This window comes from Amia ocellicauda, chromosome 17, assembly GCF_036373705.1.
Source record: "Amia ocellicauda isolate fAmiCal2 chromosome 17, fAmiCal2.hap1, whole genome shotgun sequence".
Classification (NCBI taxonomy): Eukaryota; Metazoa; Chordata; class Actinopteri; order Amiiformes; family Amiidae; genus Amia; species Amia ocellicauda.
In genome coordinates, this window is record NC_089866.1 from 7,556,971 (window position 1) to 7,578,831 (window position 21,861).

General features: G+C 36.6%; 1 protein-coding gene across 21 annotated transcripts in view; it reads right to left on the minus strand.

Annotated features, from left to right (window-relative positions):
- Positions 1-21,861, minus strand: part of rbfox1 (RNA binding fox-1 homolog 1) — a 636,526-nt gene that overhangs the window by 354,199 nt on the left and 260,466 nt on the right. Inside the window, exon 1 of one of the 21 annotated variants that reach the window (XM_066689838.1) lies at positions 11,006-11,111. The exons of 18 other annotated variants lie outside the window; for them this stretch is intronic. In XM_066689838.1, coding sequence (XP_066545935.1) covers positions 11,006-11,089 — 84 coding nt within the window. In that variant the 5' untranslated portion in view covers positions 11,090-11,111. Of the gene's footprint in view, positions 1-11,005; positions 11,112-21,861 lie in introns of those variants that run through there. 2 more of the 21 variants (XM_066689835.1, XM_066689839.1) reach the window with 2 other exon arrangements.

Below are 21,861 nucleotides of genomic sequence, written 5' to 3' on the forward strand. Positions count from 1 at the left end.
CACCAAAATTGGACAGTTGAAGACTGGAAAAATGTTGCCTGGTCTGATGAGTCTCGATTTCTGTTGAGACATTCAGATGGTAGAGTCAGAATTTGGCGTAAACAGAATGAGAACATGGATCCATCATGCCTTGTTACCACTGTGCAGGCTGGAGGTGGTGGTGTAATGGTGTGGGGGATGTTTTCTTGGTACACTTTAGGCCCCTTAGTGCCAACTGGGCATCGTTTAAATGCCACGGCCTACCTGAGCATTGTTTCTGACCATGTCCATCCCTTTATGACCACCATGTACCCATCCTCTGATGGCTACTTCCAGCAGGATAATGCACCATGTCACAAAGGTCGAATCATTTCAAATTGGTTTCTTGAACATGACAATGAGTTCACTGTACTAAACTGGCCCCCACAGTCACCAGATCTCAACCCAATAGAGCATCTTTGGGATGTGGTGGAACGGGAGCTTCGTGCCCTGGATGTGCATCCCACAAATCTCCATCAACTGCAAGATCCTATCCTATCAATATGGGCCAACATTTCTAAAGAATGCTTTCAGCACCTTGTTGAATCAATGCCACGTAGAATTAAGGCAGTTCTGAAGGCGAAAGGGGGTCAAACACAGTATTAGTATGGTGTTCCTAATAATCCTTTAGGTGAGTGTATATGCATTGTCAAATAACAGAACTGAAGCGACAATGATTCGCATTCCACTGTGGCTAAAAAGAAATAAAACACAAAACATGCAGACTGTCACAACAACAGTTTTGTTTTCTTATAATTAGTCAGCAGTCACGCGCCGTCTATATCAAAACAAAACTTGACATTTTGACAGAATCAACCGATGTTTACAGGGAGAGGTAATAGTATACACTATATTACCAAAAGTACTGAGGAGAGAGAAATGCCTCCCAGAGGTATTCAAGGAGATTGAAGGCAGGACAAGAGCAGGCAATGATGCCATTTCAGCATTAATCTATTTGATCCACTCCGTTCAACTTCCAACTTTGTACTCATTGTACAATTCCACCCCAGCTTCCTAAAATATCTCCCACACAAGACATACATTGCATATGACACTCCATACCCATTGTGAGCAGAGGGAGGCTTGTTCCATTTATTTTGGTAATGTGGCGTACACCAAATGTAATACATACAAAAAAAGTTGATATATCAAAGGCATCAGCTTAGACTTAGGCTTAGTGTAGGAAAGCTAATGGCACTTGTTATCAGCTCTCCTCCACTCACAGTACAGAGTTATATGTCTGTTGTCTACTCGATGTTAAAATGTAATATAACATTCGCACAAACATGCATTTGTTCTTGTTTTCAGTGCTTTGTACTGTCATTGCAACAGATGGCTGAACGGAAAAGCAAAATATACTAAACACTTCATATGCTCAATGAGGTTTGACGTGTTTGGGAGTGTGTTTAAGGAGATTGTGTCTGTGTGATGGGCTGGTGCATGTACTACTGTTTAACAAACTGAAACACTTCTTAAACAGGTTTTTTTCTGTTAGTTTTTAGTTGTTTTATTTAGAAAATATAACATATTTAATGAGAAATCCATACATTTACACATAAATTAAATTATTTAACACTACCTTAAGGTACATATTGTTTACTTGTGTTTTTCATTTTTAAATCCAGAAATTGTCAGATTTTTCCGTTTACCCTTCATATATTTCATTATGCCATGGAGAACACATGAGCATATACATAAGCATGGATCTATGTATCGTTACTCACATGATGCTGAATGCACCTTCTCACAGATATTGATATAGACACGCATAGATAGCTTTTCACACATAAAAACACATCATTGCTGCAGGGGCACATCCAACTGCTATTATTATCATTCATTTTGAATGTATATTGCATTTTGTTTTATACTTTTTCAATACATGTTTGGTATTTTAGCTTTCAGTGCTTGTGAAGATTTTTTTTTTTAATATTCTTGGATGGAGACTACTACAGAAACAAATATAATAATAATAACTTCAAAAACATAGCACCTAGCTACTAATTAAGAGTATGCTATATTACACAGGGTATGCAAATGGTACATTTATAAATGTTTATCTGGCGAATTTAACCAAATTATACTCTCATCTTAATGGGATTCCATTAGTTAAATAATGTTTGGCAAACTCTGAATACAATTAGATTAAAAACATTGCATTAATTCAATAACGGTCATTTAAGATGTTCTTGCAATGACTTATTTATTCAAGTCTTATGGGCAGAGTGATGACTTCTAGCACAAACAAATATCGGTAGAATAAGGTACTTTAACTTAAAGAGGGAAAAAAAAAACCATCATGGATCAAAAATACAGACACTGTAAGATATGCATAGAATGTTAATGATTGTATCGGAAAAAAATTAAAATGTTACTCATGCATCTCCTACCTGTAGTGGTTTTCAATCTGAACTGCTTCATTTTGGTTAATTGGTTTCTCACTGTAGCAGTGCAAATGTTTTAGCTTTTATTTTCGTTAATGTGTGAATTGTTTTGCTTGTGCTCCAGAGCCCATCGCTTTATTCAAGATTGCAAAGACTCCACTGCATATTTTAGCATCCATGCTCTTAAAAAGACTAAATGTTGTGAGGTCACAAGGGTTGTCTTTTTCAAAAGAAACATTTATTCTTTATTTATTTATCAGATCTCAAAACTCTCGTGTTTTTTACTTATTTTTAAGCTCGCCTTTTAAGCTCCGGCTTCTTAACAGACACAAGCAAATGCAGACGTGAATATGTCCTCTCGTATGGAATGGTTTAAAGTATTGTTTCATTGTGACAGGTGACCAAAAAAACAACTATAAATTAATTCCCCATTTATGTAAATGATTCACTGTTAAAAGCTTAGATGTATGTCTGGGAATGTAGATAATACAATACTGAAGCTTTTTCTTTGCTTAGTTACAGAATGGAAAGGCTTTCAGGAATGAATCATAAAGGACAGGGTTAAAAAGTTGCACATATTCACTCACTCCTACTCACATTATATCAGCTTTAAAGTATGGAATTGATAGGCTACATATTGACTTCTACCCCAATCTGAATCACGGAAATAACGTGATTGTAACTGCTTGGTTTATATTTATTCAGCTTTAACTTTCCTGAAATCTCCAACAATCATTGCTGTCCTGAAACTTTTTCACACTGTACACTTAGCAGTTGTGTCATTTGCCTTTTGTGTCTTATTTTCCAGCCCCTTCATCGAATTCTTAACCTAAAAAGTCATCCCATATTTATTTTTCTGTAAGCCGGTTTATATACTGTTCTAACTTCCTTCGAATTACAAAAACGTGTCGAGTTCCTTACGAGTTCAGAAGCAAAGTATTCAAGGAAAAGTTAAGATGTGTGTATTTTTAAATGGCTGTCATTATGTAATTATATGTTTTGTAGATCTTTATACTGTAGAGTGGCTCTGCAACAGTTGGCTTTGCCAGAGAAATCCATTCATTTGTCATGTTTAATGAATTGATACTTGACAAAAATACTAAATCAATTTCTTAAAGGTCTACTAAGCAGTATTTCATAATACAAATAAACATGTGTTATCTGCTTCATTAGGGTGAACACTATGTGCTGTGTATTTACAAATTGCATTCTGAGATATCACAGCAAAACTACAGAAAATGGATCTTGCCATATATTTGCCAAAAGAATCTCTTGCTGTTCAGTTGGCAGACTAATCTGATAAAGTAAATGCGAAACAAATATACAAAAGAGTGATGCAAACCAGGGAGATATTCCTTATTAAGTTAATCTTAAAGTCACTATTAAGATGCTATTGCAGGAAAATAACTTGCCGTATTAAAAAAAAGGCAAGGAACAAGCAAAGAACATACAACACTTCAATGTCTGTGAGAACCTCGGTGCTTCTTGTCACTCCGGTGTTCGCAAGCAGACCTCAAACCAAAAGACGAGAAAGTAGACACGCAGACTGTCTTAGAAAGTGACAAGGAAAAAATGTTTTTGTCAAGTGGAGGCTCCTGTAAAGAAATGTCAATGAAGTCAGGTTCACAGCTACTCAAAGAAGGGGGGGGGGATGTGACAAGTGTCAGTAAGGTCTTACATAACTTGGACATAAACACAGACCTACAGTTGAATAACAGCACAGCGAACAATTGACTTGCATGTGTTCCTCTAAAAAGGTTAGCGCTAAAACATTCTTGTAATTGCAAAAACTGGATTTAAATTTGCAATTATTTCCGGCTCCCCAAACACAGAATCTCTTGTACAATTTAAATGACCGAACATTATTAGCATATACATTTCTTTAAAGCGGTAGGCTAGTGGGAAGAAAATACACAACCGGACTAAAATCCTTTAATCTGCTGTGAAGTACATTATAAGCTCTCCTCATAGTAGTCTTTTAATGAAACTGAAAGCATTTTTGCTATCTTGGTTATCTTTTATACAGCCTCAGAAAGTTCAACATATACTTTAGAAGCTATGGAAACACAATAAATGAATATTCTGTGGTCAAAATACTTTTACTCTCTTCATTATCATCCAATAAAACTTTTTTTTTTTCAAATTGGTGTTAAACTAACATCGTATGAAGAATTATAAGAAGCCATTCTGCTTTTAAAAGGGAAAGGAAATTAAATTAAGTTAATACATTGATGTATTTTTTTTACAAAAAGTGCCATTCAATATGTTTTCACTCAATTTATGATAGTGCTAAGGGTCATATATTAAAACATTTTTATTTTTAAAAGGACAGCCTGACATCATTGTAAAAAGGTACTGAGGGCTCCTTTCACTTCCATTTCAAAACCAAACCTTGACTTGAATGGCCCTGTTTTATGGTGCATATGGAAACGAGGCATTAATAAACACATCTGAGGTAGTTACCTACTGTGTGGCTAATTAAGCTCAAATTAAATCAGGCAATCACTCAATCTGCTTTGGAATGAATGTTATCTACACCCAATTATTTACAAGGACGCCCTGTCAAAACAAACACATGAAAACTCTTCCTTGGTTAATACATAAATAAATATATTAATTAATCCATTATGACTGAGTTAAGCATTCCTTTCACTTGTGATCAAAGCAATCATCACAAACACGGCATAATGATGGGAGTGGAAAGAGTAAAAGTGTGACCGCAACTAAACCAATGCACGGAGCAACAACAGCCAGTCTAATTGGCGTACTCTATAGCGTCTAGAAAGGAAAAGATATGCCTTTTACTTTTAATTTAAGTGCACGACTTATTACAGTAATAATCATCATCATCTTGTCTAACTCAACTGTCACATTCACAGATGCCTTAAATGTAATCCAATCTACATCAGTGACCTTCCTGTATTGATTTCCAAGTGAGGATGAAAATGTTGAACGTCTATGAAGTCGCTTCAGTTAATATGAACCATTTTAGCACCTGTTTTCAGTTTTTTCTCTTTGTTTAATGTGCAAGGTTGTGCATAAGTAATGAAATTCTCGTTTCTCAAGGTCATGGTGAACAGTTATTGCAATTCTTTAGCTTTTAAATGTAATCTTACTTTCTTACTATGTGTGCGTGTGGGGTAGTAGTCCGTCACCGATTTCCTGTGTTTTTATTTACTGACACGGCATTGATGGAAATTATTTACGCTGTTCCATAAAAGATGGTAATTAGAATTGTGTGTGCTGTTAACATTATCAATATTCTCTTTCCTACAGGATGACGCAAGCCTGACAAAGCTCAGTTTAATTGTTAACACATAAAATGGGAGGGGGAAGAGATGGAGAATAATGACTAAACATCGTATAGCGTTCAGGCCTTCACGCTGAAAGCATCTCTGATTTAATTGCATTTAAACAAATCAGATAAAAACAACATTTTATACTCACCCATTACCCTTCAGATTCAATAATCTTAATTAAATGTATTATAAATGTAATACGCAAAACAGAAAAAGAGGTGGATAACTACTTAAAACAAGAGCGGTTCTATTTTTAAACACACACACCAAACAGATAAACAGTTTCAAACAGCATAACATTCTGCCTAACGCTCATTATTCGAGCATTCACAGCAGCCAGAAGTAAAAGCCTTGCCAAAGTATATAGATGTAGTTTTATTAGGTAATGAATACTCCGAGTTGAATCATTTTTAATAGAACTGTAAAGTGCAAGGTCTTCTAAAATGTTCAGGCCTTTCATTCCTACATATTGCTTCTGGCAATAAACTAAGCTATGTGACTCCAACTGGCGAGAAGGTAAATGGATAAATACTTAGGAAAATCATGCAAAAAAAATTAAAATCTATGAGAGAAACCGATGTGTTCTCCACACAGCATCTTACTGTAAGATAACTGATCAAACTACAAACTCTCCCTCTGCTAAATCAAAAAGCCTGCTTTGATGAATTGGATCTGTTTAAGCCTGAACTGAAGACACTGAAATTAACTTAACAAATGGAAAAACTGCACTACCATTTAGAAACATGAGATATATAAAGCAACGCAACCCAGAGTTTTGTCTTCCTTTTGTTTTAAACAAGGCTTCCAACTGTGCTTGAGGGGGATTCACCAGCCAAAATATTATAGGAAACCGCCTTCACAAGTATTTAAACCACACACGTACAAGTACACACAAAAGGAGTGTTTGAGGGGAAAGCGGTTTTATTTTTCATACACACAACACTTCTTCACCCTTCTCTGGTGTCTAGAAACGACCCGGGCCGCTGGTCTTATAGAGGCTGCAGTGAAACAGAAGCACAGCTAGTGAAATGCAAAAGAAAGATGAGATTGAAATGTACCCTTTTGTTACTGAATATGCTAAACATTGACTTTGGGCTGTTTAAGACATATTATTTTCAATATTGCACTATTTTCCTACAGCAAGCTAATCTCAAAATAGTCATTCTATCTGTGCTGTAAATGCAGTGATTTAATTGATTTCTTACACATGATTTATAACTTTAGGTTAAAGACTAAGTAGGAATTAAAGCGAAGGGGTCGTTACACTCTCCAAGAAAGTTCGTCATATAGAACAATTAACCACTGCACTCACTAGAACAATAATGTAATCAAGCGTAACAGCAACTGCACTGGTTACCAGTTTCAGCGAGTTACAGCTACAGAGGTTACATGCCTTACAGCTACTGAGGTGCAAGAGAGAGATGAATAAATGCAACCAAACAAAACTGAATTCACACCAAGAAATGGTTTAAAATAAATGTTGCTACATATATTAATATATGAATAAACTGGGGACCTTTTTTATTTTTATGAAATTAAGATTTTGTTCTGGTAATTTATGCAACACAAATATACAGTTGCCTTAAGGATCAGAGAGAAACCGAGGAGTTGTACAGAAGCAATTTAATGCCTACCAAATCCTAGAAAGGGTAATTAAGTTTTAAAAGATCAAAACAGAAGAGAAGACCAACGTGTGGTAAGAGCCACTATAACTGAATTTAGCTAGGTGGACACAACAGACCACTTGGTATTATATTTCTTTTAAAAAACAAACCCCACATGACTGTGCTTCGAGCATTGGGCCTTTTCTTGGACATTTCCCTTTAGCATATTTTCAGAGTGTTTAAGAAATGTTCTAAGACCTAATTACATAAATGCATGGCCTATTTTCCATTCATAACATAAACAAGATATTACCCTTCCCTTGTTTATGTTTGTAACTCATTTATCTGACAATTTATTAAAATGGCAGTGAGCCATGATGCACTTATGGGCATGTGGCACCATCTTGTAAACACACCTGCGCCGTTGAAATGGTCTCCAACCTGACCAAACCCCGAGCAGCCGAGCTACCGAAAAATATGCAAAATCTATTTTTTCAAGCAAATATAAGCTTACAAATTCATAAGCTTTCATAGCATGCTTGGATACATTCATACATAAATGCATAGCAAACTGTACTAATAAAAACCTGAAGGCCACATTGGACAAATGTATGAACACAAACACGCGGAGAATCTAAACATAAGAATTGCTTCGCCTTCCCGTTCACTTGTATTAGATACATTTATTATATATATATATATATATATATATATATATATATATATATATATATAGCACAGTAATTCTTCTATCAGTCAAGCTATTATTAACTTGGTATTGTACAATGAGTTGAGGTTCTCAAAAATATCAGCATCTCTCCATACAGGAATTTGTAATGGGGACTTCTCGTGATCTACAAACCATCTGGCAATTATGGGGTGATTAAAATAGAAGCATGTAAAACACTTTCTAATGGATTTTAGTGTTTTGAAACTTTGAACCGTTTTTAATTCTAAAAGAGCCTCTTGGTGCAACTGCTTCCAAATGAGAAGACGGTTAATATGTCTATTCCATTTTGGATAAAAGACATGAAATCATTGAAGAGATAATTACTTTGCAGAGACATTTAAGAATACGGGAGATTGCTTCAACTCAAATTAATTATATTTTATTATATTTGTGAAGAAAAATTAATGGAAAAAAGAGTTACTGAAATGATCTATATTTGTAGCTGGCAAGAGTCTGAAACTTTTCATGTTGGCCCCCTTGTACCCTTATGACTCATACAGCAGTGCAAACCCGAAAGTTGGGACCTAATACACATCGTTACCTTGGCCGTTCATAATATATTGACATTCATGAAACACTAATTACCCTGTTACTAAAGGGGCAGCTATTCTCCCATAACAGAAAACAATCAGAAAAGTATACGTGTTCACAAAGCACAAATTAAAACCACCCTCTCTGTGAAAAGGTTGAATTCCCCATCTTCAAATGAATCGCAGGACATAACATGCGCATTGCTTCCTTTCCCCCCCCAGATGTAAATCAAAAAGAGATTAATCACAGGCATACATGCACATGAATGTATTCCCCTTCACATATAAAATCATTTCCAGTGTTTGTTTATCATTCAAAGCCACAGTAAAAGAGGTCCAGGTGACACACAGTTAGGTCATGGCTTAATAGATGAGATAGCAATGGTATTTACACAATCGTGGCCATGTTTTACTCTTGAAGGGAGCTCTTAATGTGAGGTAAGAAAGTCTCTGTGATGTCACGGTGGGTTTCAGAGGGAGCTGTCCACAGGGTGAGGAGATGAAGCAATTTCAGTTCTAAGCAGCTGTACCAGGTATTTAATAATGATTTGAAGATTGTATCAAAAATGTGGAAAAACATTAGTCTCAATTACAGATGTACTGTATTGCCCCCCACCCCCCCAAACGTACATGTAGCACACAGCGCGTATCCAGATAGACAAAAAGGCAGCAGCACTACTTTACTAATACTGATTTATATAGCGAATTAGCCAGACGTAATGCAAATTATTCATATGTATGTTAGTGACATGTACATGCACTTCATATAATTTATGTTAACGGTTGATCAAGCAGTCTTAAGCAGATGACACAACTTTACCACTGACTAATCTGTGCCATTTTCAGAGTACGGAACATAATTAAAGGATACTGGAATCACTGGCAGACAATATAGCAATTTATACATGCCAGAGATGCATATTATGCCATACAAGCATGTGGTCATTTGAAACTTAATGATTCATCCTGAAGTTTGTAAACGATGCCCTTTATGTTCACTTGAAGACACATGTCCTTTCACCTGGAAGTGGGCTGCATGCCACAGGAGCACAGGTTATTTGGGTGCTGACTATTTCAAGAAAATGTCCTGTTTTTTGGTTGCTTTTTTTCTCCCTCCATGTTGTCTCTCTACTTAGTAAACGCGTTAATGAGAAAACCGGCTGTATTTATGCTGTAGTACACGTTTCTCTCCCTTTTGTCTATTGTACAGCAGCGTTTGAGCCACAGATACTGGAGTGCATACGAACGCAATAGCTTGTGTGTGACGAAACTAAAGTGCGATTACGAGTTCTGTATAATAATAATAATAATAATAATAATAATAATAATAATAATAATAATAATAATAAAGAAATACAAGTATTGCCACAGTTAATACAGATTTGATTAATGATACTTAAAAAGAAAACATGACAAACCTCTGTGCCCATATCTTCTCAGACCCTCCATCCGTTTAAGAGTAACATAGCTGTACTGAAATGAATAAAAGCATGCTGTATCTCCCAGAGGAAGACACTTCAATAACACGGTATCGTCTCTGGGGATTTCTTCAACTTCCTCGGTCCCGAATGACACATGAAAACTCTTTGGGAGGGAGTCATTCTGCTTCAAAACATCATGCAATTAAATGCAAATACATTTACAACGCCAAGATGTATGTGCATATGGATGCATATATGATTGTTATTATTATTAGTAGTATTAGTATTATTGTGGCTGTTATTGTTATGGAACGGTCACTTTCCAATCTGCAACAATGTTTGCACTCCAGCGAGTCACAAAATAACCGTCTTTTTACCACATCAAAGGAATATTGCGCATGACGTTGACATACAATGAAAAGAGTCAAAGAAATTAAAAATGTGTTCGCTGTCTTTATCCTTATTAATGCAAACCTGGGATTACATTATTTTTCTCTGCTCATATTGTCCTCATAATAAAGTTGATGCATTTCTCTGAGAGTAGCGGAATTGATGGTGCAATCCATGCACACACACATACACACACACACACACACACACATATATATATATATATATATATATATATATATATATATATATATATATATATATATATATATATATATATATATATGTCCACACTATAAAGTTGCACATCAAAATAAATAACGCACATATTTTGCAAGCTGCGCTGCAGTTACGCTTCCAATGTGCACAACGATATAAAGAGGCTTCCAAAAAAGAGTTAGCAGGGGGAAAAGGAGCATTGTATAATGGCTCAGCACCGTGGACCATCCGCTCAAACGCTTTTTTATCCCCTAGTTTCCAGACCCCTCTCTTGCAAGCAGCACCTGGTCGGAAAGTGCTCCAAAAACACCCTTTCCATTCAATGCATGGCAGACAGAATTCCTCAACCCACACGTCAACACAGGAGAAAAAACCCACACAAAAATAGCATTCCCTGTTGATGCACTAACCTTTTTGATGTAGTAAGAAGGTGCAATGGAAAAAGACGGGAAAACGCCAGGCGCGGAATGAACACAGCAGCGCGTTGCAAACATCCCACGTCCCTTTAAATCCTCCTCTTTAGAGCGCGCTTACTCTCACTGCTCCCCCAGCTTGTGTGTGCGCCTTACCTGAAGGGCATCTCCCACGACTGCAATTAGCTGCCAAGATTTCATTGTGGTCGGGCTTGCAAAAAAAAAAAAAAAAGTGCCTCCTGTTTCTCGGTGGGGGGAAAGCGAGTGCACAGAGAGAGAGAGAGAGAGGGAGAGAGAGAGAGGGAGAGAGAGAGAGAGGGAGGGAGGGAGGGAGAGGTAGTGGAAGCTGGAGGAACTGGACCCACGTGCTGCCAATATAAATGACTACAGACATCTGTCACTGAGCTTGCCTCGGCCATGTGTTGGGCTATTGCTTTCCCTCCTCCTTGATTGTGCCTTCAGGTGTATCTTTGCATGTATGTACATGTGCATGCAAGTACCAACATTATATATACATGCATGCTTAGATATGCACACACACACACACACACACACACAAATTCCCTCCCATGGTATCCCTGACACAGAGACAAGCTAGGTCCATGTTGGCCCTGCCTGTGATCAGAATGTCATGCCCTCTCTGTCACGAGTGAGGGCCTGGTCAATCGGACTCTTCTGGCCCGTTTCATTTATTTTCACCCACATTTTTATGTATATTACCTTTAGTCTGCCAAAATGCTGAGGGTTTGAAGTTGTCTCTAAACAATCCTGTCAGCCCACGTTCTGGAAGGGATGAAAGGCATTAGTCCAAATGTGTTAGATTCCTGGTTTGAAGCCGAAATCTGAACGACGTGACAAGAAACATTTCCTTCCTTTTTTTTTTTTAGGAAAACCACAGGTAGCTGCTGTTGATCAATGCGATTGCAGTCACTACTGCTACCAACTAGTGACAGGTTACATAAATTGGTTTAGCAGCCCCCATAGAGTAACACTCGACACAGACAGACTAAAGGACTTGTCGAACATCAGGGACCTCAACAGATCCCAAACACCCCTGCTGGCTTGAAGCGCTGGAAGTCAACATGTTTATAACCCAAGTCCCTCTCCTAAATTAGTATTTCTAAGTACCGTATCTGTATCACAAACCGATAGCAGACAACTGTTTGCAATGCAGTATGCAACAGATTTGCTGAATAATTCATATTATGGTCATATTAAGTCTTTTGCATTAAAACTTTTACAAGAAAACATATGAATTGATATCACTTTCCCAATGCACCGTGCAGCAAATAATTGTAGTTATCACTCATGAAGTAAATCCAGTTTGTATCTTTCAAGCAAATAAGACGAATAAGGATATTACTATTATATATCAGTTTCAAAATTAACAAAGCTATTTGTATTGAGCTTAAGACTAATAGATTTAATTTGATTTCAAGATGATGATGAAAAATATCTTTTTTTTTTAATGCTTAAAAGTACATAGTGCACGAGCAACAACAACAAAAACCTTCAGACAGATTGTTTTCCTTCCAAGTCAGCAATTTAAGACCATAATATATGTACACTGATAAGTTACCCAATTGTAAATGTCTATAGGAACCATTAAGTATACTGCAGTTTGTGGCAAACACTGAGTATTCCCTTGGGTACGAGCAGACCTAAATGAGATGGTTACTGGAGCAAAACCACTACCCTCCTGTCTTTGTGCTTGATGTGGGACTTTGTGCCAACTTTGAAACTAACAGGGACATGTGCAAATAAATACTCCCCCCCCCCCCACATACTCTAAAATAGAATGTCCAATGAGATATTTAGTTACTTTTTATCCTATCTTTCTCCTACTGTACATTTGTCCATTTTTACCTCCATAGCTTTGTTTCACCCACAAGCACAGGCGCACACATAATCTCACACACATCACTGCTCGAGCCCCTTCCTGATTCTCTGAAGCATTAAATATGTACCACATGACAGAATAGGGCACCTTGTACAGTCCTGTGTGTCCACACATGACAGGCAATTTCAAGTGCAAGAGAGAAGGAGAGAGAGGGAGAGACAGGGGGGGAAAAAGAGTGGAGAGAGAGTGTGTCAGAGAAACAGACAGCCAGACAGACGTATAAACAAACACGGGGAAGACAAGAAAGTAGATTTGAAATAGGTCTCCAATAAGCATTTATGGTTATTTATGAGCCTCCTACATAATGCATAATGTCTGTAATAGGTTGTAATTTATTCATGGCTCCCTGGATACTATTCTATACATTTATACAAAATAAAATAGGCACTCAATCTTTTATTTTCATTTTGTCATTTTATTCCGAACCTGGGCGCTTAGGTGATTATTTATTATGTATTGTTATTAGTCTCTGTCTGGCTTGAATGTTAAAGCAAGGGAGTCTTGTTGCTGTGCACAATGAGGGGAGCAGGCAGTTACCATCAAGATGGATTTTTAATTATCATTATTATTTTTATTTATTTTCTACCCCAAAGGAACTTAATCTGATACTTAGGCAAAAGAACACTTGCGCCAAAGAATCCCGCTAAAAAAGAATAATAATAATTGAATATTCTCCCATTTACACCTTAATGATTTGAGCACAATATTAAGAGATCAGTGTGATGGCTTCTGGAGGGAAATGGGAATAGTCATTTTTGTTAATATATTTCGTTTTTATTTCTTAACTGGCCTTCATTTGTAAATAGTTTTTTTTTTTCTTTTAAATGACCATGTTTCACATGTATAAACCTCACGCAAAATGAATTACTCTATGGTGTATAGAAGATATTTCCCATGTAAATGCAGTTTAATTCTGAACTAGATGCGGTAAAGGCCTACCACAAATGTGCAATCAAAAAATAGTCATTTAAAACACATTTCTAAAGGCAGTTAGAGAGGAGGAGAAAACAAACAAACATGAAATTATCTAATGTCTACAGAACTAAGTTAACTGCTTTGCTTGCGGTGTCCTCACGAGTAACTGGGTCAGAAGAATGCTCTGCCAGCGAGAAGTGAAACCCAGAAGACGACTAAGCAGTGAAAATAGTTAAAAAGGATGCAGTGACTAATGCAATACCTCAAGCCTTTTTGTAAAAATGTAAATAACGCGGTCTATAAATAGTGTTGCCCTTCAAATAGATGACCCTGTCCTTTAACATTACACCATAAGCCTATGTATTTCATCTCTGAAGGAGATGCAGCTTTCCAAAATTAGACTAACAGTGAGAATATCATATTTATTGCAGATGAAGAATTCTTCTTTGCATGACTGTTAGAGACCCTGCTACACAATGTGATGTATTCCAACAAATACGCAATGCATAACGTTTAGTCTTCTTTATAAACTATAATATAATATAATGCAGTGAAAAAATAATAATATACAATATGAACCAAACTACGCACAAGATGTTCCACCAATATTTATTTGTATTTATTTCTATTGAAGCAAACAACAAATACAGAAGAGAGTAAGTATGTACCCCTGTCAGCTTTATGAAAAAGAAATGTGAATTACATAATACAGCCATGAGCCAAATAAACACTGGGGAATGTACAGTCAGCAGTACATTTTTTTTTTTTTATGTTTTTTTTTTTTTTTTTTTTTTTATGTAATCAGTAAACGCAGACTTCCTTATCCCCTCTCCTTTCCGTGGAACTAAAATTAACCACTCAAATAAACGCCTGGGTGTTGAGGTCATTCGGCAACTGACTCATTTCTCTAATCTTGGAGCATTCGATGTAAGGAGATGTTATCTACTGTAGCCTAATTTCACACGTTTAATACCCTCTTCAGATTTTGAATTTTGCCTCACTGTACAGCGGCTGAAGTCCCCTGTTAGTTAAAAGATGAACGCTGTCTGTAAAGGTTGTGGTGGCCTTTGTCTTCAGACAATTTACTCAACATTCAATTTGCTCTCCTGCTGCTGAGCAATATTTCTAGGATGAACTCAAGATACCTGGATTAGGACACCCCACCATCGTTCTTCACCATAAACAACTTCATAGCCCCACAACGTTGTTTTAATCTTATTTTTTTAGTTCGGTAGGCTTTTTGTTTGTTTGTTTTAAGTTGTGTGTATGGAAACAAGCAGATTATGATTTATGAAGCATATTTTATTTTCTAATTTTGTCAGATGCAGTATAGAGATCTTCTAATCCCTATTTTCCCTGGAGTCTCTTTGGTAGGATTTAATGCTCTGAACTCTTTTTAATAACTATCTCAGCAGGAGCATTATGTGCCCTTAATGTTATTTTCTATAATTAGACGTATTAATTCTGTTTAGTATGGAATGGCTTGTTTTGATATGTGAAGCATTAAAATTTAAGCTAGAATATGGGCAAATATTGCCTCAGAGGCGGCTGTGGGTCCTTCAATAAAAGGGGAAATATAATAAAAAGATTAATAGTTTGACTAAAATTATATGAAAACTTCCGACATTTGCATCTAGTTTTTACACTCTTGGTTTTGCTGCATGAGTTGTAGTTAGCAGGGACCAGGTTATTTTCCTGAGCAAGGCCCTTACCAAAGGTGAGGTTTTATTGAACTCACACATTTATATTTGTATTGTACACCTCATGCTTAAATATCATATTGAGTACAGAATAGCAATGGCACTAGCATTAATAACAAGTGTAACTTGACGAAAACGTTGGCCTAGGTGAGATAAATATACAGAAAGATAAATAAACAGACAGCCAGACACTTACTATACAAACCTTGTCTGATCATATCTCAACTACTTGCCCTGAGCTCAGGTCTGACCAATAGATAGTTCACACAATAGCATGTTTAGTACAATGGTAGCCCACCATCTGTGCTGTGCTTCTTTCACATCATTCATTCATTCATTCATTCATTCATTCAATCATTTGTTCATTTATGCATTTGTTATTTGGTTTCTTTAAAAGAACACAAGGTTAATGTTTTGTGTCTTGCCGTGCTTCAACTGAACCTTTTCACCCTGGAACAGAGGAGACTACGTGGGGACTTGATCCAAGTCCTCAAAATCATGAAAGGCATCGACCACATCAAACCAGAGGAGCTTTTCCAGATCAGCAGGGACACACGCACCCAGGGACACAAATGGAAATTGGGCTTCAAGGCATTCAAAACGGAAAACAGGAGACACTTCTTTACACAGAGAGGCATCACAATCTGGAATAAACTACCCAGTGATGTGGTTAAAGCTGAAAGTTTGGGAACATTTAAAAATAGTCTGGATAGGATCCTTGGATCACTTAGATATTAATGAACACCAAACGAGCACGATGGGTCGAATGGCCCCCTCTCGTTTGTAAACTTTCTTATGTTCTTACGTTCTTATGGTGCTGTCATTTTATTTAGTCTCTAGCGTTGTGATTTGCCCCTGTGGAAAACCATGTGTCTGTTCTTATGCAGCCAATATGGTTCCCATTAGATGAGCATATTTTAACATTGGAGCTAAGAATAGAAAGCCACACCACTAGTTCACCTTTACGTTTGCTAATCACCTGTGTTATTACAAACTTTGAATTATTTATCGTTTCCCTTCTTCTCTCAACTGTTGAAATCCAAGAGCACTTGATAAATGTACTGTGAGATCGAAACCCACAGCCTCTACCACCAAACAGTTATTTTTCAATATTTAGCCGTATGAAAGTTATATTGCAAGAGACTAATGTTGTTGACTTTGCCTGCAGCAAAACAACCTTGGAGCCTGTCTTTGTCAAATTTCAGAAGCTAAGCTAGATTCAGTCTTGCCAAGTAATTGGATGGAGGACTTCCAAGGGAAAAGAAAGGTGGGTCTTTGGGGGTTTGCCTTTCTCCAAACCCGATCAACGTCCCACCCTAGCGTAATGGGGTATAGAGGCTTTTGAGATGCTGAATACGTCTCAGAAGTGGCATTTCAATATTTATCGTACTTCAATCACAGTTTCAGGGTTCGTATGTTTCAGAAGCGGTTTTCACTGAACAATCACACAGGATGTTGAGGACAAAATACACATTTCTTTAACAAGTTTCACTGACCTGTCAGGTACTTGTTATCCTGACATTTTGCTTTGAATCTTTACTGAACTGCAGCACCAGATTTACTCACTGTATTAATCACTCTGTATAATCCTTACCACATAAATATCATGGTCAGTTCGTAAAGGTTAAGTTTCCAAAATAAACAGCAGACAACTGACATGTCACCATCTATCCATAAACAGATCATGGTGCACTAATCAAATTCACAACAGGTGTAGTACCTGTTGTAATAACTTTTAGTAGAAAACCAAAGTGAGCAACAGATCTGTTAACATCATTCATCCCCATTCATTAAAAAACAAATCCCTTCCCTATTCCTCAAATACATACGGTAATAGTTTAATTATCCCTTTATTGTAGTTCATCTTAAATCACATGTTCATTGAACTGAGAATTTCCCTCAATTTAAAGGGAAAAAAAGTGCAACAGGTGAATTTTAATTTAATTGCAATGCTGTAACGGTTTAAAAGTCCAATGATTTTCAATTTTTCATAGGAAACTATTCTACAGGAGAAGTGCAGTGCATTAAATACTACATTCATTTCAAGTTTGATTTGCTGAAATCTTCGTAAATGTGTAACACATAGATCCGTGCCGCAGCACTACCACGACTTAATTCCTTTGGGATAACCTCTGTAATCAAGACGTTTCACCTCAGTGATTTCTCCAAATTCAGCGTAAAGCAAAGTTTATGCACAGAATGATGCCACCTAGTAAATTGCTTTATGAGTGAACCTGATATCACAGTCAACATATCAGAAATATCCTGATTAAACACATGAGGTGTCATTGTGAAGATAAGTCAAGGATTGGATGCTTACTTCACTGTGAATGCCACTGAATTATGCCCTAAAATCAGTGACAAAAAATCCTGAAAAGGGAAGCTTTTGTGTAAAGTGAAACAAGTCTAACACCACGATCCTTTATGAACATTTGTCCTTATTTGGATCCTTATTGGTTGACATACTATGTCCAAGCAAAAAACTAAAGCAAAAAAAAACCAACAACAACACACTTCTGATTATAGTTTTGACCACTTCTTCAAAGTCTTTGAAATATCATGGCATGTTAGTTGTGCCCAGATATGTTCACTAGATATGCATACGTATTCTCCTTATTCTAGTTTAATGGTCTGTTTTAAAAGTGAACGGTTGGGATTTTATTTTCTTAGATGGGTGGCCTCTAGTGGAAAATGCATGTCATTATAGCACACAGCACATTGTGTGAAGTACACTTTCACAAGCAAGAGAAAATGTCAAAAACCTTAAGAAGCTATTAAAAACATTTTATACTTGCACATAAGATTCGCCAAAGAATTCTTGTTTCTTATCTGCTAATTTCATCCCGTTATCTGTTCTTATGACAAGTAATGTCATAATCCGCTTTTCATTTTATATTTATCTTGGAACTATATGGTAGATTAGCCAAAAGAAGCTGATTATATTTTAATATGCTTTTCAAGTCAGTTTACAGTAAACAATGTGTATGTATGCTGGCCATATATTTATGAATATATAAATATATATCTTTATTAAAAAAAGGCTAATGAATCACAGATAGAAGATATGTGTGTGTGTATATACAGAGAGAGAGAGAGAATCTCAGTGTAAAATAACACATTGTTATCAAAACTATTTGATAACATTATCAAGTAAATGGGAAAATGTATTATCAATTCACACATAACTGTTATAGATTCTACTATTTGTGCTCATTTATTGAAAGTGTAAAAACAATTGGTTTAGTGTTGCAATTGATCACATTCAACAATCATTCTGTCTCTTGAGTGGTATCCCATTACCATTTATTTACTGTATCATTTAACAAAACATAAAGAAATCACTTTAATACAGGAATTGTAATTAAAAAAATAAAACAGAAAATGTAAGCTTCTATAAAAGGGGAATATCACGATGCCTGAGACAGCGTTTTCCACCTCCATCAACCAGGCTTGAGTGGAAGGAAGTGGAAAACGCTGTCTCAGGTGTCGTTCCAGAATATCCCATAAACGCTTAATTGGGTTTAGATGTGTCTGAGGATAACATCAGTGTCATGCTCTTCAAACCACACCGGCTCTGTGGATGGGGGCATTGTCATCTTGGAAGACAACCCTCCCAGAAGGAGAGAAATGCTGTAACATGGGGTGATGATGATTACTCACTATCATTAAGTAGTGATTAGCATTGACCTTCCCTTCTAAGGGAATGATTGCACCCAAACCATGCCAGGAAAATGTGCCCCACAACATTACGGACCCACCATATCCCTTCACAGCTGGAACCAAGCACTCAGGGCTGTATAGCTCTTTAGGTCGGCGCCACATGTGCACTCCATTTGTTGAGAACACGGTGAGGAATAATTCATCGGACCCCATCACATTTCTCCCCTGCTCATTAGTGTTTCTCTTTGCTCCACTGGACTCGCAAATGTGCATTGCCAGGTGTGATGAGTGGTTGGTGCCCTGCAACCCGACAATGGAATCCCGCTCTGTGGAGTTCCTATTGGACCATTCTTGATTAAACGGGCTACATACGCCCCAGGTTGAAATTTGCAGGAAAATGATCTGCAGTTCCTCACCTGTTTTTCCGTAAACTTTGAATTCATGCACAGATATCACAATCCTGGAGTTTGAGCTTCTGCCCACTGTTGCCCTTTGCGGATGATATCTTTCCCTTGGATTCCCATGCTGACATCACCTCAGACACCGCTGCTTGTGAAACATCAGCAAGTTGAGCTGTCTTGGTCACTGAAGCTCCTGCCAACTGCGCCCCAACAACCACCCCTCTTTCAGTCATTGAGGTTGCCTCTAGCAGCCATGCTAGCCATATTTATATTATAATTATATTTCAGTAGTATATAGTTCAATGTGTCCAGCCCACTGCCATTTAAACATCCCTCTTTTAATCATGTCACATACTTTTGTTTGTGCTCTATTTATTGTTTGTCTTTTCCATGCTTCTTTTTGTGGTTTGCAGTTTCTGTATCATTTTTACATTTAGTGACCAGATGTTGGAGCCATAAGTGAACACTCAATGTATGCATTGATCAAATATTTTTCTCTTCAGGCAAATGGGTAGATTTCCATTCAATTGTCTGCCATTTCTTTCAAATGTACTCCATCACATTTTCACACATCTTCTGATATCTTCCATAAGATCTCCATCTGCGCTGATGTGTTGTCCAAGATAATAATAATAATAATAATAATAATAATAATAATAATAATAATAATAATAATAATAATAATAATAAAAATAAAAATAATAACTAGAATGCTAAAGTTCCTGGAGAAACTTTGTACACTAGGCAGTATGTTTCAGTGTACATGTAGTACTGTAGTAAGTACAAGATACTACAGTATACAACAGTGTACTATAGAATATAACAAGTTACTATAATAAACTATAGTATAAAAGTGTAATATGGTATAAAACAGTGTATTATAGTATTTGTTGTACTGTAGTAATAACGACAATACATCACTAAGTAATTCAGTATACTATAGTATAGTAGAGAACACTGTACCATAGTTTTTGTTGTAGAACTGTAGTATATTACAAAGTACTACAGTATAAAAGTGTACTATAGTATATCTCAGGCTATGGTATAATAGAGTATACTACAGTATTTGTTGTAGTAGGAACTTTATCACAGGGGTCTACAGTATAGTATAGAAAAAATTATATGGAATTAATTAAGGTATGTAGGTTGTAGTAGTGAATCATATGGAATAATAATATTAATTGGTACAAAAGCTCTGTATATATGAATTGAATGGAGTATCATTATTATTAGTAGCCTAGTAGTAGTGTAATATGTATTAGTATATAAAACAGTACTAAACTAATGTAATGGAGTATATATATTATTATTAGTAGAAGTGGGATAAGTATGTGTATATAATACAGTATTAAAAGGGGAAACCATATGGTTAAGCATGGTAAACTCATAGAAAATATGCTATATTATAGGGAATTAACTGAGGTATATATAGGCTTGTTTCTAACCAAGACTTGTAGTGCAAAGTTGTGACAAGGGTGAATAGTATAAAATAATAACAACACAAATAATCTGTATTAAAGCCGTGTATACACATATTAAATGTAGTATAATTATTATTAGTTGTAGAAGTGGTGTAAGTATTAGAATAATACAGTATTTTATGTGGAAATCAAATAATATACTCTGTGAGGACCGCAATGGGAAATCCCAGTACAACGCACAAGGCGCAGAGCATAGGGAGGCGGGATCGAACTCTGGGAGTTCTCCCTGCTGATTGGCTACTGACTGCTTCCAAATTTGCATAACACACGCTGATTGATTGCTGATCTTGAATGGAAGGTCCGGGCACGAGAATCCGTTCCACCATTGATGTCAATGGGAATTGGTTTTTTTTTTTTTTTTCAAAATTCAATATTCTAAGCTTTCACAAAGCTATATACACACACCTAAAGGATTATTAGGAACACCTGTTCAATTTCTCATTAATGCAATTATCTAACCAACCAATCACATGGCAGTTGCTTCAATGCATTTAGGGGTGTGGTCCTGGTCAAGACAATCTCCTGAACTCCAAACTGAATGTCTGAATGGGAAAGAAAGGTGATTTAAGCAATTTTGAGCGTGGCATGGTTGTTGGTGCCAGACGGGCCGGTCTGAGTATTTCACAATCTGCTCAGTTACTGGGATTTTCACGCACAACCATTTCTAGGGTTTACAAAGAATGGTGTGAAAAGGGAAAAACATCCAGTATGCGGCAGTCCTGTGGGCGAAAATGCCTTGTTGATGCTAGAGGTCAGAGGAGAATGGGCCGACTGATTCAAGCTGATAGAAGAGCAA